Raw genomic sequence first — 15,656 nt, forward strand, 5'->3', positions numbered from 1 at the left:
GTTCGAGCCCAGCATCGGGCTCTGTGCTGACAGCTCAGAGCCTGGAGCCTGCTTTGGATTTTGTACCTCCCTCTCTCTCTGCCCCTCCCCCACTTGTGCTCTCTCTCTCTCTCTCTCTCTCTCTCAAAAATAAATAAATGTAAAACAAATTTTAAAACAACAATTTTTCCATCTGAATTGCAAAGAATAGAAATCTCTAAGTGATTGAGGCTATGGAGAAGGAAAACTGGGAACTAGGTCCAGTTCACTAATTAATAGGATATTGGAAGGAAGAGAGACTTTGAACCTGCCAAAGTTTTCAGATGAATGACAGATTGTGATTTCAACAGTGTGTAATAAAATGACTGACCACATTAACCCAAAAGACGATACAGTATAAAAGGGTAAAGACATTCTCAAAAGGCCTTGGATTGAGCTATGTTTACAGCTTCTAAAATCATAAGGGACTATTTAGAGGAGATCAGGGCCACACTTCTTTGAAATTGAGAGCATGGAAGGAATTCATGCTCTCCTCCAACACCTCTTGTGCCTCCAAGACCGAAATCTTGGCTATAAGGCCCATGGGCCTGAGACAGTCATTGGACTAGATCTTATATGTCAGGACTTCTGAATTTCTCCATGCTGCAGTTTACATACATTTTCTCATATGATGTCTTCAGGGAAAAGTTGAAAAGCTTCTATGTTCATTCTAGAAAATGAAACTAGATAATTCAGATTTTAAACCCATTTTTCTTCTGCTAACTCTGAATTTGGGGAAACTCTAAACTATACTACATAATGGCGGCCCCTCACTCTTCACTGCACTTTGTCTAACTATACAGCAAAATGCAAAATTCAACCCTGCAGATGTTTTACCACTAGACAAAAGGGAATTGATGACCTTATAATGTTTGCTTTGCTGAAAAGATCGAAGATAGTCATGTAAAGGAAAACCTCCCCACCTCCTCAGGGACTATGCCGGCATTTAAAGTAGCTGTTGTGGGGTACCTGGGTGGCTCAGGCAGTTAAGCATCCCGCTCTTGGTTTTGGCTCAGGTCATGATCTCACAGTTTGTGGGTTCGAGCCCCATGTTGGGCTCCACGCTGACAATGCAGCGCCTGCTTAGGATTCTTTCTTCCTCTCTCTCTGCCCTTCCTCTGCTCCTTCTCTCTCTCTCTCTCCTCTCTCTCTCTCTCGCTCTCTCTCTCTAAATAAATAAATAAATAAACTTAAAATAAAGTAGCTGTTGAGCAGTAGTATTCTACCTCTGGAGGCTAGGGCTAGCTACCTGGCTTGCCTCAGGTGTGGATAACTAAGAGAAGCAGGAAAGTGGGGTCAATAATTGCTTCATGAATGTGACAACATCTCTCTCAAGCCTTGTCCTTCAATTATATAACCCTTCAGTCCAATGCCTGAGCAGGAACTGAGCAACCTTAAAATAAAACATCATTGGGGCCCCTGAGTGACTCGGTCGGTTGAGCATCTGACTTCGGCTCAGGTCACGATCTCACGGTTTGTGGGTTAGAACCCCACATCGGGCTCTGTGCTGACAACTCAGAGCCTGGAGCCTGCTTCGGATTCTGTGTCTCCCTCTCTCTCTGCCCCTCCCCCGCTTGCACTCTCTCAAAAATAAATAAACGTTAAAAAAACTAAAACAAATTACATTCAAAAAAATGAACCAAGAACAATGGCCCATGTTCCTAAAGAGATATTTGCATCAAGCTCCAACATAGGGCTCTCTGAAAAGCTAACTACACTCACATTGGCAGATCCAGGCTCCATTTCTCTGTGCCATCATAGAGACACAATGACCACCCTTCACTTCTGACATGTTTTCCATCTCCATAATAACGGACATCTTCTGATTTACTTATTTTTGACTCACTGCATCATTTTCACTATTTTCCTGAGAAATGTCATATCCCAACGGTACATAGAATGCCTTCACAGAGGGCTGGCTTCTCAAAAGCCACCCACAGTGTATGCACTTAGCATCTTGGCTTCTTTTACCTCCTCCTTCATTTGCAATATCTATCCAAAGGTGCACCGTTTGGAGTCAATGGCTCCCATCATTCATTACAGCTCAAATTTTGCAAAGAAAAGTGTATGGAGTGATTCATTTACACTTTGCGACAATCTAGATTTGAGAAAAACCTTTCTAGGTTTCCTCTAACTAGAAAACTAAAATCACAAACACTCACAACCTATGGAATTAGCTATATATATTTTCTCACAGACTTAGCTCTTATCTTTTCGAAAAATTAAGAGCCCCCATCTGATGAGAAATCAAGAATGATTTTGTAGGCTTCCAAACATTGAGTGGTGCTACATAATGTTTATCTATCTGGGTTTAGAGTAGAATACTAGTCGATTAAGTTAATTAATGCCCAATAAAACCTATAATGTATACTTACGATATATCTGAATATTCAGCGTTAGGATTGTAGATTTGTTTATTGATGTAATAAAATCAAACAGTTGGCATTTTGTTTGTTGGGGGTGAAGTGGTATATTGGTTAATGGTACAGACTTCGGAGCCAAACTGCCTGGGTTCAAGTTCTGGCCACTCTACTTCCTAGCTTTATGACCTTGGACGAGGCACTTATCTTCTCTAAGACTGAGTTTCCTCAGGTGTGAATGGGGATAATTACTATGCATATAGCATAGAACCATGGTGAGGACCAAGTGAGATATTCCAGCATTGTGCCTGGTGGTATATGGGAAGTGTTTGATAACCGGTAACCATTAGTATCATATTTACCCCTGCTAATCAGGCTAATGCTGGCCATGGTCATATATATTATTGATTTTTACATATCAATATTAACTTTTTAAAAATATCACCTGAGGTCTGTAACATTGTCCCCAAATAAGGTGTTTTTTTTTCATTTTAGCCTTCCAATCTAGATTATATATAGTTTAGCCTTGAAATTAGCTGAGACGCTCCAGCAAATCTTAATTCTTATAGTTCTGCTTTTATCAGCCTCTGGGAAACAGATTATTTCCCATCTGATGCCAATGGCTGCTGCAAAGTAGCTGGCATATCACCACTACTAGCTAACTGACCTCACAGGTAAGGCAGAGTCATGTTGGGGGCAGGGAAGAGGGGATCCAGCAGGTGGAAAAAGAAGTATTGCAGTTTCACCAAATCCAGGCATAAGATGGGAGGTTCATTTCCAACATGATGCTATCAGGCCAGCTGCATGAGGAAGTGCCAATTATGGAGAGGTTTGGCCTATGACCAGACGGCATTGTGGGTATGAATGAGGTGGCTCCTGATAAGGGGTCTGCCCATTAATTACAAATGAGGGGTTTAATTTCAGAAGCTTGTGATAAACTCCAGCAAAGGCACCTGCCTAAGGCTGGTAACAATAGGGTTCAGAAAAATTCCAATTAGCAGATTGTGTCCAGTGATGAGGTTAATGGAAATGAATGTATCATTTGGGCCCCTTGAGTATAATAACCTTGTAAAAGCTCTGGCCAGTCCTGAGAATGGGCTAGGTGGAGCATTTTCTATCCCTCTGTATCCTCTGGCAATGGAATTTAGGTGAAAATAAGAAAGAAGCTGACTTTAGCTCACTGTACTGCATTTTATGTGATGAGGGCTGAGCTTAGCACAGCTCTGTTCTGAGCTCATTAATCCAAAAGGATCCTCGAATACAATGCTAGCTTTTCGACAGGGAGACCTCGGGCAGATCCAGGAGCAAACTCATTAGGGCCTGAATGCAAAGCCCCAGGGAAAGGCAGGCAAGGTAGCTTCTTTAGGGGCCATGGCCTGAGCCCACATCATTGCAAATTTTAAAACTCAAGTCGGTTCATGTACCAGGTTTCTTTAGAAATACAGTTGTAGGTAATATGAACAAAATCTAATTTCTTCGTGTGTTGATTTCCTTCCCCTCCTTCCCTTTTCCTTTTAAAAATAATACTTTTTAATGGGAAGCCCAAGATCTATCAGTATAATTTTGGAGTTGAAAGAGAAGGCAAAACTTGATAAGAAAAGAATAAAATTGAATTTGCTACCTGACCTCAGTCTGAACACAAAATGGCTGTTAAAGGATTACTTAAAAAAAAAAAAAAAAAAAAAAGTTAAATCATGATCCTTATACAAATTTAAACACGTGTGTCAAAGATTTTATTTAATTCATTAATTAGTGAGGGATCCAGGAGGCCAGGGATCTGCATTCTCTGGCCTGCAAGCCAAATTCAGCCTGTCACCTGTCTTTGTAAAGAAAATGTTATGGAGTATAGCCACACCCATTCATTTCACATCGCCTATGGCTGTTTTCCTGCTCCAAAGGCAGAGTTGCAAGGCCCATAAAGTCTAACCTATTTACCGGCTGGCCTTTTACGGAAAATGTTTGCTGACCCCTGATATAGGCTATCAGAAATGTTGAAAAAAATTACAAATAGATGCAGAGAAATTTACAAATAGATGCTGCATAAGGCACTGATCAATTCCATTTCATTAAACAAGAAATATTTGTATTACAATTTACAGACTTGTATAGCTCAAAGACGAAGCATGGATAATCCAGAAAATACACTAGATCTGGACTATTAGGCCAGTTACATGAACAGAAACTCAGATTATGATCCAGGTAGAAATCTTGTTGAACAATGGAGGGCACACGTGGGGAAGAGGCTGGGATTTAGAAACTAACAGAGCAAAGAGCGTCCTAATGCAGGGCCCCAGTGATTGCAATTTGGAATGGAGGAGACAGAGACTGGCCACTTGAGCACATCCTACCTCAAGCTTCACTTGCTCTGGAAATGGGCTGGGCCCAGTCTTTGGAGTAGATCAGCAGACAGAGCTGTGCAGGAGCTGGGGCAAGCTGAGGCTGATCCTACTTATTCCCTTGGTTTCAACTACTTTTTTTTTTTCATTTTATTTGTTTTTGGTAGACAGAGAGAGACAGAGCACAAGTCGGGGAGGGGCAGAGAGAGAAGGAGACACAGAATCTGAAGCAGGCTCCGGGCTCCGGGCTGTCAGCACAGAGCCCGACACAGGGGCTCGAACTCACAAACCGCGAGATCATGACCCGGGCCAAAGTCGGACGGTCAACCGACTGAGCCACTCAGGTGCCCCAATGACATCTTTTAACTAGTCTCATCTCTCTGATACTCATCCAGTGATATGCTGGAGCTGGCTTACACAGGCTGGTAAGAGCTGGTTGTACGCATCTCATACCAACTCTGTGCTCTCTGGTTGTATTGGTAGCGTGAAATTGGCTGCAAGGGGAGTACTCACTCACACCACAGAAACAGGCAAACACTACAAATCAAGATTTTTTCATGGAAAACCGCTTATTAAACATTTACCAGCACATTTAATACTGCTCATTCCCCCTACTTGTAACACTGCTTATTTCCCATACTTGGGCCATACTGACCTTTGTAAGACACTTGTTCAACTATGCCACTCTCCTTGATTAAAACTCTTTTGTAGCTCCCCATCGCCAACAGACAACATTAAGTTCCTTAACATAACATATGAGGCCTTTCATCATCTGGCCCCTGACTAAATGTCCAGCTTCCTCTCCTACCCCTCCATCTCACAATTTCTATGTTAGCTCGAAGGTCACAAACTGATTCGCTCCAGCCTAGATCGCCTCATATATGTATTTTGTTTGGACTGCACACTATCTGTAGCTTTTTTGAGCCAACATTTACAACTTTAAGAAATTCTACCCTGAAGGGGATTGAGAGGTATAGACTTCCAGTTAGAAAATAAGGCATAGTGGGGCGCCTGGGTGGCTCAGTCGGTTAAGCATCCAACTTCGGCTCAAGTCGTGATCTCGCCGTTTGTGAGTTCGAGCCCTACGTCGCGCTCTGTGCTGACAGCTCAGAGCCTGGAGCCTGCTTCGGATTCTGTGTCTCCCCCTCTCTCTGCCCCTCCCCTGCTCATGCTCTGTCTCTATCTCTCAATAATGAATAAACATTAAAAAAAAATTTTTTTTAAAGAATGTATAAAAAAAAGAAAAGAAAGCATAGGAATGTAATGTATAGCATCAGGAATATAGTCAACAATATTGTAAGTTTTTTTAAATGTTTATTTATGTTGAGAGAGAGCCCCACGCAGGAGGGGCAGAGAGAGAGGGGGGCAGGGAGACAAAGAATCCCAAGCAGGCTCTGCACTGTGAGCACAGAGTTCAACGCAGGGCTCAATATCATGAAACATGAGATCATGACCTGGACCAAAATCAAGAGTTGGACACTTCAGCAACTGACTGAGCCACACCCAGGTGCCCCCGTAATGACTTTCATTGGTGACAGATGGTAACTAGACTTATTGTGGGGGTCATTTTTTAACACTTCAAAATATCAAATCACTATGACGTACACCAGAAACTAATAGGATTTGTATGCCAATTATACTTCAGTTTTTTAAAACAAGAAGTGAGCCAACAACAAAATAAGAAATTCTACTACAAAATCCATACTTCTGACTTCTCTTGAGACCCCACAACATCGGGCCTTTATGCGTGCTAATAACAACAATTTTATGACAACAAGGAATGGAGCAGCAGATACTCCCTTTGAGAGGATATGTGTTCTACAGTTCACTAGTGTCTATCATTCATTCATTCATCCAAATTATGCATATGGACCCACACATAGCCATCATTTCTATTACCTATTACCTGTTTGGCCCCTGTTGTAGACCATATCACAAAGTCTTGAGTATTATCAGAAATCTCTGACCTTCATTATTGAATCTCTCTTTCCTTACCATGGCTATCCTGATGCTTAGCCCATAGTCCCTACAGCTGGGGAAGGGAAAAGCAGCAGGATGAGAAAAGAAGAAGCAGAGAGGGGAAGAGTAGTATAGATCTGTGGTCTTTGGGTCAGAGTCTCCACTTTGAAACAATAGAATTGTGAAAATGGCAGGTACAGACTGTCCTATGATGGGGGGAACTCGAATATTCCCTATAAAGCCCATTGGCTATCCCTCCGTCGTCTTGGAATGTCTACCTTCTCAGCTGGACATTAGAAGGAAAGACCCAAGGAAATTGGCTCACATTGACTCAGATTATGGGAGCTAGGTCTGTAAATGAGTCAATTTCTTAAGCTGAGACTAGAAAAAAATTTTTTTGGCTGGTGCCTGTTGTGGTGTCTCCCACTGTGCTATAGATGCTATAGGGAAAACAAAAGCAGTCTAAGACAGCTCTGTGTTAGACTCACACAACCTCATCGATGAGGCAAGAAATGCGTATGTGAAATAATTAGAGAACAACATAAGACAGCATCAGAAAAGTGAGATCTTTCAACGTTTATTTATTTTTGGGACAGAGAGAGACAGAGCATGAACGGGGGAGGGGCAGAGAGAGAGGGAGACACAGAATCGGAAACAGGCTCCAGGCTCCGAGCCATCAGCCCAGAGCCCGACGCGGGGCTCAAACTCACGGACCACGAGATCGTGACCTGGCTGAAGTCGGACGCTCAACCGACTGCGCCACCCAGGTGCCCCGTGAGATCTTTGATGTAACCTAGTGTCCACAACATCTGGGTGGTCACTAAGGGGTAGGATCAAGTTAAGAGGAGGAGTTATTGAAGAAGCCAGGGCTCACAGTGGCCCTTCACTTGCAGAGAAATGAGGAGAGGCCATTACACAGAGGATCCCACAAGGACATACAGACAGAGAGCAATGAATGAGATGAGTGTGGCCACCTGTGAATAATATTGACGGGAGAGTAGGAAGACACGGTTGGTCACTGAAGACCAGTTTTCCTTTGAAATGATTTCCTCTCTTGTGTCATTTCCTCAGAAAGCCAAAGAGAGAATCAGAGGCTCCTTGTGGAGCACCACGTCAAAGACAATGGAATCAGATGGCTCCAGAAAGCATTTCACATTTTAAGCATAGACAACAACCTTTCAGTTCCATGACACAAGTGGAGCTAAGCAATATTCACATGTACCATCGTCTGTCTTGGACAGGCCTGTCAGCATTGGAATAGAGGGAAAGAAAGAAAAAGGGTAAGAAAAGGAGAAAGAGCAAGGAAGTGAGGAGAGAGAGAGAGAGGACAGGAAGAGCAGCATGGTAGGGAGGACACATTCCTCCAACACGACCCAGGGAATCCTGTGCTATAGGCTATCTTCCCTCCACTCACCACATATCCTGCCTCTAGATCATAGCAGAGACTGAGAAATGCTTCTGCCCAGTAGGAAGGGGCAGATTTCCAGAACTGAGTTGCTTTCTTCCTGGGCAGAACATTACTCATCTACCATCTCCCCCAACTCGAGGCTTTGTGTTGGTTGTTGTGTTTATGTTTGTTCCTGGGCCCACTCAGAACTACTTCTTCCTTAGCCAGGAGGCTTATGTTAATTTCTGAGATGATTCTTTCCTGTGTCCAATTTACTTTATGAGCCAGTTGCTCACTTCCTGCTGTCTTGTTTGTAGCTGCTTCCTCTAAATGTTTAACAATGCTTTCTCACTGCTCTATCCAAGTAATTGATGATCAATGTGCAGCCAGTTCTCAACTAGAGACCGATGCAACCACTCCATGAAAGAACTAGATTTCTTGCACACTCTTCCCCTCCTTCTCCTCTACCTCTCTCGCACTTCCTGTTTTCTGGTCGCTTTCCTGTTTGTGAATCTTTCATCCAAAGCGAGAAGGAGGCGAAGATGATGAAAAACTGCTACACATCGTTTTGTCAGTTCATCAGCAACTGCAATTTTCTAAAAAAAAACTTTTAAGAATAAAAAGAAACTTCTGAGGGGTGCCTGGGTGGCTGGGTCAGTTAAACATCGGCTCTTGGTCTCAGCTCAGGTCATGACCTCACGGTTTATGAGATCGAGCCCTGTACCAGGCTCTGTGTGGATAGCGCAGAGCCTGCTTGGGATTCTCTCTCTCTCTCTCTCTCTCTGCCCCTCCCCTGCTTGATTGCTCTTTCTCTCTCTCCCTCTCTCAAAATAAATAAACATTTTTTTAAAAAAAGAAACTTTTGAGTAAAACAATATTTGTCTATTCCATGAGAATCTCAATCATCCATGTTTTGTTCTCCCCAATCCAAATGAGTATTTGGAACTATTCTTTTCTAAGTGTATGAAGATCAGTATTTCACAGTTTCCTGGAATCCTATCCATGCTTTTAATGCTCAGCTCCACCCCTCCATGAAGCCTCCTCTGACTATTTCAGTCCTCCTCATTCCTTAGCTCTAGATCCTACCACACTGAGACTCTTCTGTGGGTATAGAGCTGTCTCCATTTCCCTATTACACTGAGAACAGACTGGGTCCCAAAACACACATTTTATTTTTTTTTCTTTCTTTTAAAGATTTTTTATTTAAATTCAAGTTAGTTAATGTACAGTGTATTATTGGTTTCAGGAGTAGAACCCAGTGAATCATCGCTTACATAGAACACCCAGTGCTCATCCCCAAAAATGCCCTCCTTAATACCCAACACCCATTTAGCCCATCCCCCACCCACCTCCTTCCATCAACCCTCAGTTTGTTCTCTTATTCAAGAGTCTCTTATGGTTTGCCTCCCTCTCTGTTTTTCTTATTTTTCCTTCCCTTCTCATATGTTCATCTGTTGTGTTCCTTAAATTACACATGAGTGAAGTATGATATTTGTCTCTCTCTGATTTATTTTGCTTAGCACAATACACTCTAGTTCCATCCATGTCATTGCAAATGGCAAGATTTCATTCTTTTTCATTGCCGAGTAGTATTCCAGTGTGTGTGTGTGTGTGTGTGTGTGTGTGTGTGTGTGTGTATCACATCTTTATCCATTTATCAGTTGATGGAAATTTGGGCTCTTTCCATAATTTGGCTCTTTTTTTTACTATTTATTTAATAATTTGTTGTCAAGTTAGGTAATATACAGTGTAGTCTTGGCTTCTGGAGTAGATTCCTATGATTCATCACTTACATACAACACCCAGTGCTCATCCCAACAAGTCCCCTCCTCAATGTCCATCACGCATTTTCCCTGCCCACCCAACCCCTCACCCCCCTCAACCCTCAGTTTGTTCTCTGTACTTAAGAGTCTCTTATAGTTTGCCTCCCTCTGTGTTTGTAACTCAGTTTTCCTTCCCTTCCCCTTTGGTTTTCTGTTACATTTCTCAAATTTCACATATGACCAAAACACACATTTTAAAGCCAAAATATTTTGTTTTATTCATTGAGCAATGATCATTGATCATTGCACTTTCTGCAAACTCACCCCAAAATGCTCGTGAATACCCAAAGAACCCCATGCCTTCCACCAATAACTGCTATTTACAGCAAGCATTGCATCATGGACATAACAATGTTATCAAAGGTCCCTTTAGCTATTGGTAACCCCTCACCCAAGCCAAGAGGTCTTCATTTACACAGTACTTCTTTCTGACAATAAGAGATTCTCTCTACCTTGCTGAGACCTACAGGAAGTTGGAAGAACTCTATCTGGCCTTGGTCTTTGGTCTCCGGAAGTCCTATATACATACAGAGTCAATGTAACCACTTGAGATTATCTTTTCTTTAGCCTCCAGGGCTTGATTTAGTGGCATGGTCTTTACGATTCATTTGGAACCGAACACATGCTACTGTGTACTCCTACTTACCAATTTTATATAAGTCTGACCCACTCAACTAAACTCCAGAAGGTTAGGAAAAAATTTCGCTCTCTTCTCTATATCCCCCATTGTGCCTCAGATGGAATTGGGCATATTGTGGTTGCATAAATGTAAGAACCAAGCTTTAGAGTCCTATTGCTTGGGTTTGGATCTTGGCTCAGTTACTAAAAGCTATGTAAGCTTGGGCATGTTATTTAACTTCTGTGTGCCTCAGCTTCTTCATTTGGGGAGAATATTTGCCTCACAAGGTTGTGGGGATTAAATGCGTAAATACATGTAAAGTGCTGTATGCCTGGCATATAGTTAGTATTCCACAAATAGCTATGATGATGAAGATCATTGGCAAAATAAAAGTGACTCCAATTCCTGAATCACTAACATTTAATGCCCTGTGCTCCCTCTCTCTCCTAGCCTTAATCCTGGCCTTTATGCCTTTATTTTATTGCACCTAGGTTCCCACTCTGATGATGGATACCCAGTTCTCTGAGTTCACACCGGACATCACTCCCATCATGCTGGCCGCCCACACCAACAACTATGAAATCATCAAATTGCTTGTTCAAAAACGGGTCACTATCCCACGGCCCCACCAGATCCGCTGCAACTGTGTCGAGTGTGTGTCCAGTTCAGAGGTAGACAGTCTGCGCCACTCCCGCTCCCGTCTGAACATCTATAAAGCGCTAGCAAGCCCCTCACTCATTGCCTTATCAAGCGAGGACCCCATCCTAACTGCCTTCCGTCTGGGCTGGGAGCTCAAAGAGCTCAGCAAGGTGGAGAATGAGTTCAAGGCCGAGTATGAGGAACTCTCCCAGCAGTGCAAGCTCTTTGCCAAAGACCTGCTGGACCAAGCTCGGAGCTCCCGGGAACTGGAGATCATCCTCAACCATCGAGATGACCACAGTGAAGAACTTGACCCTCAGAAGTACCATGACCTGGCCAAGCTGAAGGTGGCAATCAAATACCACCAGAAAGAGGTAAGCTGAACTCTTCTCTGCTTTAAGGAAACCTTACACCCTCCAGAGTCCAGCACAGCAGAGTGAGAGTTGGCATTTTTCTACTACTTACCCCTCCACAAACAAATGGTTCAACAGGCCTCAAAAATAAAACAAAACAAAACAAAAACAGGTTCATTTATCCAAGGTACACACAGCCTCTGCATATTTTCTTTATGGACAGATAAGTAGGGGAAAAGACTGACCATCTGATTTGTTGATGAAATAGTACTCATTCTTTCACAAAATGCTTATTAAGCACTGTTCTAGGTGTTTGGGATACAGAAAATGGGCACTGACCCCACCTTCATGAAACTTGCAAGCTAGTTGTGGACATTAAGTAAATGATCACATCAGTGAATATATAATTACATGCAACGTAAGTGATCTGAAGGAGAACTTCTATGAGAACACATAACAAATGACTCCACCCTTCATCCTGGGGCCATGGTGGTCAATAATCATGGAGGGCTCATGGTCTGGATACTTTTTGAAATGAATTATTTTCGTTAATAGCATCTTTGATTAAGCGCATCTGAAACACTAAGGTTGTGTTTCATAACTGCAGCTCCCTAGTCCACTTTACATGAATACTTATGTCAAACTAAAAAATACTTCTTGAAACGTTTTCAATATTTTACTAAGGTCTTTAGGATGAAATTGTGACAAGGGGTAGAGAGTTCAGTTGTTTTCCTTACCTTGCTAAAATGCATTAACATCCTTCAGAGGTATAATGGAGATTACCTTCAAAGATTCTTTATGACCCTGAAGACATTTGAGACTGATAGGTAGCTGTGTCTGTCAATACAAATAACTGTCAAAGAACTAAAGGAACTAAGGGTTATTTTTTTCTTCTTTTTTATGTTTCTTTTCTTTTTTTTTTTTTTTTTTTTTTTGGTTGGTTGGTTGATTGGCTTCTGAGCTAAGGGTTATATAGGCAGAAGAAAAACAAGTTTTAAATATGGACTGGGGAAATAGGGTCTTTGAAAAGATAAGTATACCCAAGAGGAAGAGGAAATGGCTAAAGACCTCTAATCTATTAAGATAAGGCTATTGATATAAGAACACAATAGTCAACTTTGATTTAAAAAATCATTATAAAAATCTACTTGGGTAATAATGGGGTAATAAATGTTCAGAGTTACATAACCCCGTCAGCAACAAAATCTTAGCCTTGAATAAAATATAATTTACTGTTTCCTAGAAGGCTTTTTCATTGTTGGTTTTTCCTCATTGTTATTCTTACTAGAACTTAAGTGGACCCCCAGAAAGAATTTAATTTTATGGTTTGAAAAAAAAGAGCTCAGAAGAATGAAACATAAACCAATTCCAAACTATAACTTTGACATGGAGCAAAATAAGAAAGCTCTAATCTCTTAGAAAACAGGTGTAAAACTATTGGATAATCTTTACATGTCACATAGACTCTCGGGTATTGTCCTTTAGACATTTTTCAGATACTCCTAAAAAGTGCTGATTTCATGTATTGTCCCATTGTCAGATATTCATACAAAAGTCTTTGAAAACTTTATCACTTTAGTTATTCCTTATTACCATTGAAGGTAGGCAGAAAAGTAATTATAACTCATTTTACAGGGGCGCCTGGGTGGCGCAGCCGGTTGAGCGTCCGACTTCAGCCAGGTCACGATCTCGCGGTCAGTGAGTTCGAGCCCCGCATCGGGCTCTGGGCTGATGGCTCAGAGCCTGGAGCCTGTTTCCGATTCTGTGTCTCCCTCTCTCTCTGCCCCTCGCCTGTTCATGCTCTGTCTCTGTCCCAAAAAATAAATAAATGTTATAACTCATTTTACAGACAAGAACGGACCATATTTCAGAGATTTGTTCAGGATAATCTGACAAAGCCAGGACTAGAATTTCAGGGACACCTGGGTGGCTCAGTTGGTTAAGTGCTGGACTCTTGATTTTGCCTCAGGTCATGATCTCGTGGTTCATGAGATCAAACCCCACAATGGGCTCTCTGCTGACAGCATGGAGCCTGCTTGGGATTCTCTGTCCCTATCTCTCTCTTCCCCTCTCCCCCACTCACTCTCTGTAAATAAATAAACAAACTTAAAAAAAAAAAGGAACTATGGGGCGCCTGGGTGGCGCAGTCGGTTAAGCGTCCGACTTCAGCCAGGTCACGATCTCGCGCTCCGTGAGTTCGAGCCCCGCGTCGGGCTCTGGGCTGATGGCTCAGAGCCTGGAGCCTGTTTCCGATTCTGTGTCTCCTTCTCTTCTCTGCCCCTCCCCCGTTCATGCTCTGTCTCTCTCCCAAAAATAAATAAACGTTGAAAAAAAAAATTTAAAAAAAAAAAAAAAAGGAACTAGAACTTCAGACTCCCGGTACAATATTTTCTCTGTGTATACTCCATCTTCTGTTGAGTGGGGTTCCTTTATGCTGGTTTGGTAGCCTCCAAATCCACCACCAGGTAATTTAAGAGGAACACATTATTTGACTTATGAATGAAATTTTATTAGTTAAAATCTGTTAAAACACATAGCAATAGAATGATGTGCATCAATAGCAAATAAGGATTATACAAACTGTAATAATTGGCGTTAATCATCACATAAAGATATAACTATGTAATCACAACTGCTCATTGCACATTAGCCAAAACACACAAGGATAGACTTGTGCTTTCTAATTGCCATCTATCAACCTAACTCCCTTGGTTTTCACAGCTTTAAGTTTGTCTCAAATGATGAGCCTGTCTCTCTATCCGTCCATGCCATACAAGACTTGCCTTTGGTGTTAGTCTCAAGAAGATCCAGAGAAGGGCTAGTTTAAATAAAGGGCCAGACACTCTCTCCAGTCTCCTGGAGGAGAAATCCAAGATTCCAATCAGAAGCCCAATCAGGGGCACCTGGGTGGCTCACCAACTTCGGCTCAGGTCATGATCTCACGGTCTGTGAGTTCGAGCCCCGCGTCGGGCTCTGTGCTGACAGCTCAGAGCCTGAAGCCTGATTTGGATCCCGTGTCTCCCTCTCTCTCTGCCCTTCCCCTGCTCACGCGCTCTCTCTCTCTCTCTCTCTCTCTAAAATAAAATAAACATCAAAAAAATTTTTAAAAAAAGAAGTATCCAATCAGTGGACTGCTGAGTTAATGTATTTCCCTCTAATTGTCTTTTAAGGGCATGACCTGTGTCAGTTGCCAAGCAGCTATTTCTATCAATATCACCAACTTAGGGTTGGCTAATTTGCATATGACAAAAACAGGGACTTGTTCATAAACCTTCTTAGGAACTAACTATACCATGGCTTTCCACCCTAAACAGTTGCATGACTATTCACAACTCTGTTGCTTTTCTTCTCTCTCCTTGAAAATACTTCCTTACTGGCTCTTATTCCTAAGTATTTTATTATTTCCTACACTTATTTCTTATCACTATCAACTCTATTTCTAATCCTAATGTCTAATTCTGTTCTGTAGAGCAAACATACTTAATACAACTACTCATTGTTTGGAACAGGGTTGCATCTTAACAATTTCTAAACACATATAATCACGCAATCAGAGCAAACAATGGGATATATTTTATCTAATCCTAAGGTGCCATTATAGTACAGTCTTTCCACATCTAGTCAGGAGGCGAGCCAGCTTCACATGTTATGAGGTTGTAGCATCTTCCAGCTTTGACATGTAAGGACCATGTTGACCATTAGTTGTTTCATAGGCTGGTTCAAGCTTCATCTTGTTTCAAGGCCTGGAGTAGTCCCACAGATTTCTCATTATGTATTTGAATAACCTGCTTGAGTTGGTATGGTTGCTGGTGTTTTCTCATTAATATTCACTTTTTTAAGAAGCTCGCACTAATCCGTCGTGGTGTTGTTCTGAAGTCTATATTCCAGAGTTCTCCTTGGGGGACTAGCTACCCTTCAGCATCTATCATATTTGAGGAGCACCGGATCTGTCCATTTACAGTTAAATCACTCGCTAAATAGAATTTGTAGCAGAATGGTGGTCTTTCCTTTGATGTTTCCGGATCTTGTCGAAGTACTCATGCTTTGCGTTTTATTTTGACACAAAATTATAGCCCAATTTCCTAAAGTCCAAATTCCTAGTGGGAGAGTATATAGCTTCCCTGGCTGTTTCTAAACCTTTAATTAAAGCATAGATTCTATC

The 15,656-nt window shown here is 41.9% G+C and overlaps 1 protein-coding gene across 1 annotated transcript in view; it reads left to right on the forward strand.

Annotated features, from left to right (window-relative positions):
• Positions 1–15,656, forward strand: part of TRPC5 (transient receptor potential cation channel subfamily C member 5) — a 276,342-nt gene that overhangs the window by 155,294 nt on the left and 105,392 nt on the right. Inside the window, exon 4 of the mRNA XM_040468429.1 lies at positions 10,994–11,515. Coding sequence (XP_040324363.1) covers positions 10,994–11,515 — 522 coding nt within the window. The remainder of the gene's footprint in view (positions 1–10,993; positions 11,516–15,656) is intronic.

Source organism: Herpailurus yagouaroundi, unplaced genomic scaffold (assembly GCF_014898765.1).
Source record: "Herpailurus yagouaroundi ecotype Mexico unplaced genomic scaffold, PumYag 67700, whole genome shotgun sequence".
In the NCBI taxonomy this organism is placed as follows: domain Eukaryota; kingdom Metazoa; phylum Chordata; class Mammalia; order Carnivora; family Felidae; genus Herpailurus; species Herpailurus yagouaroundi.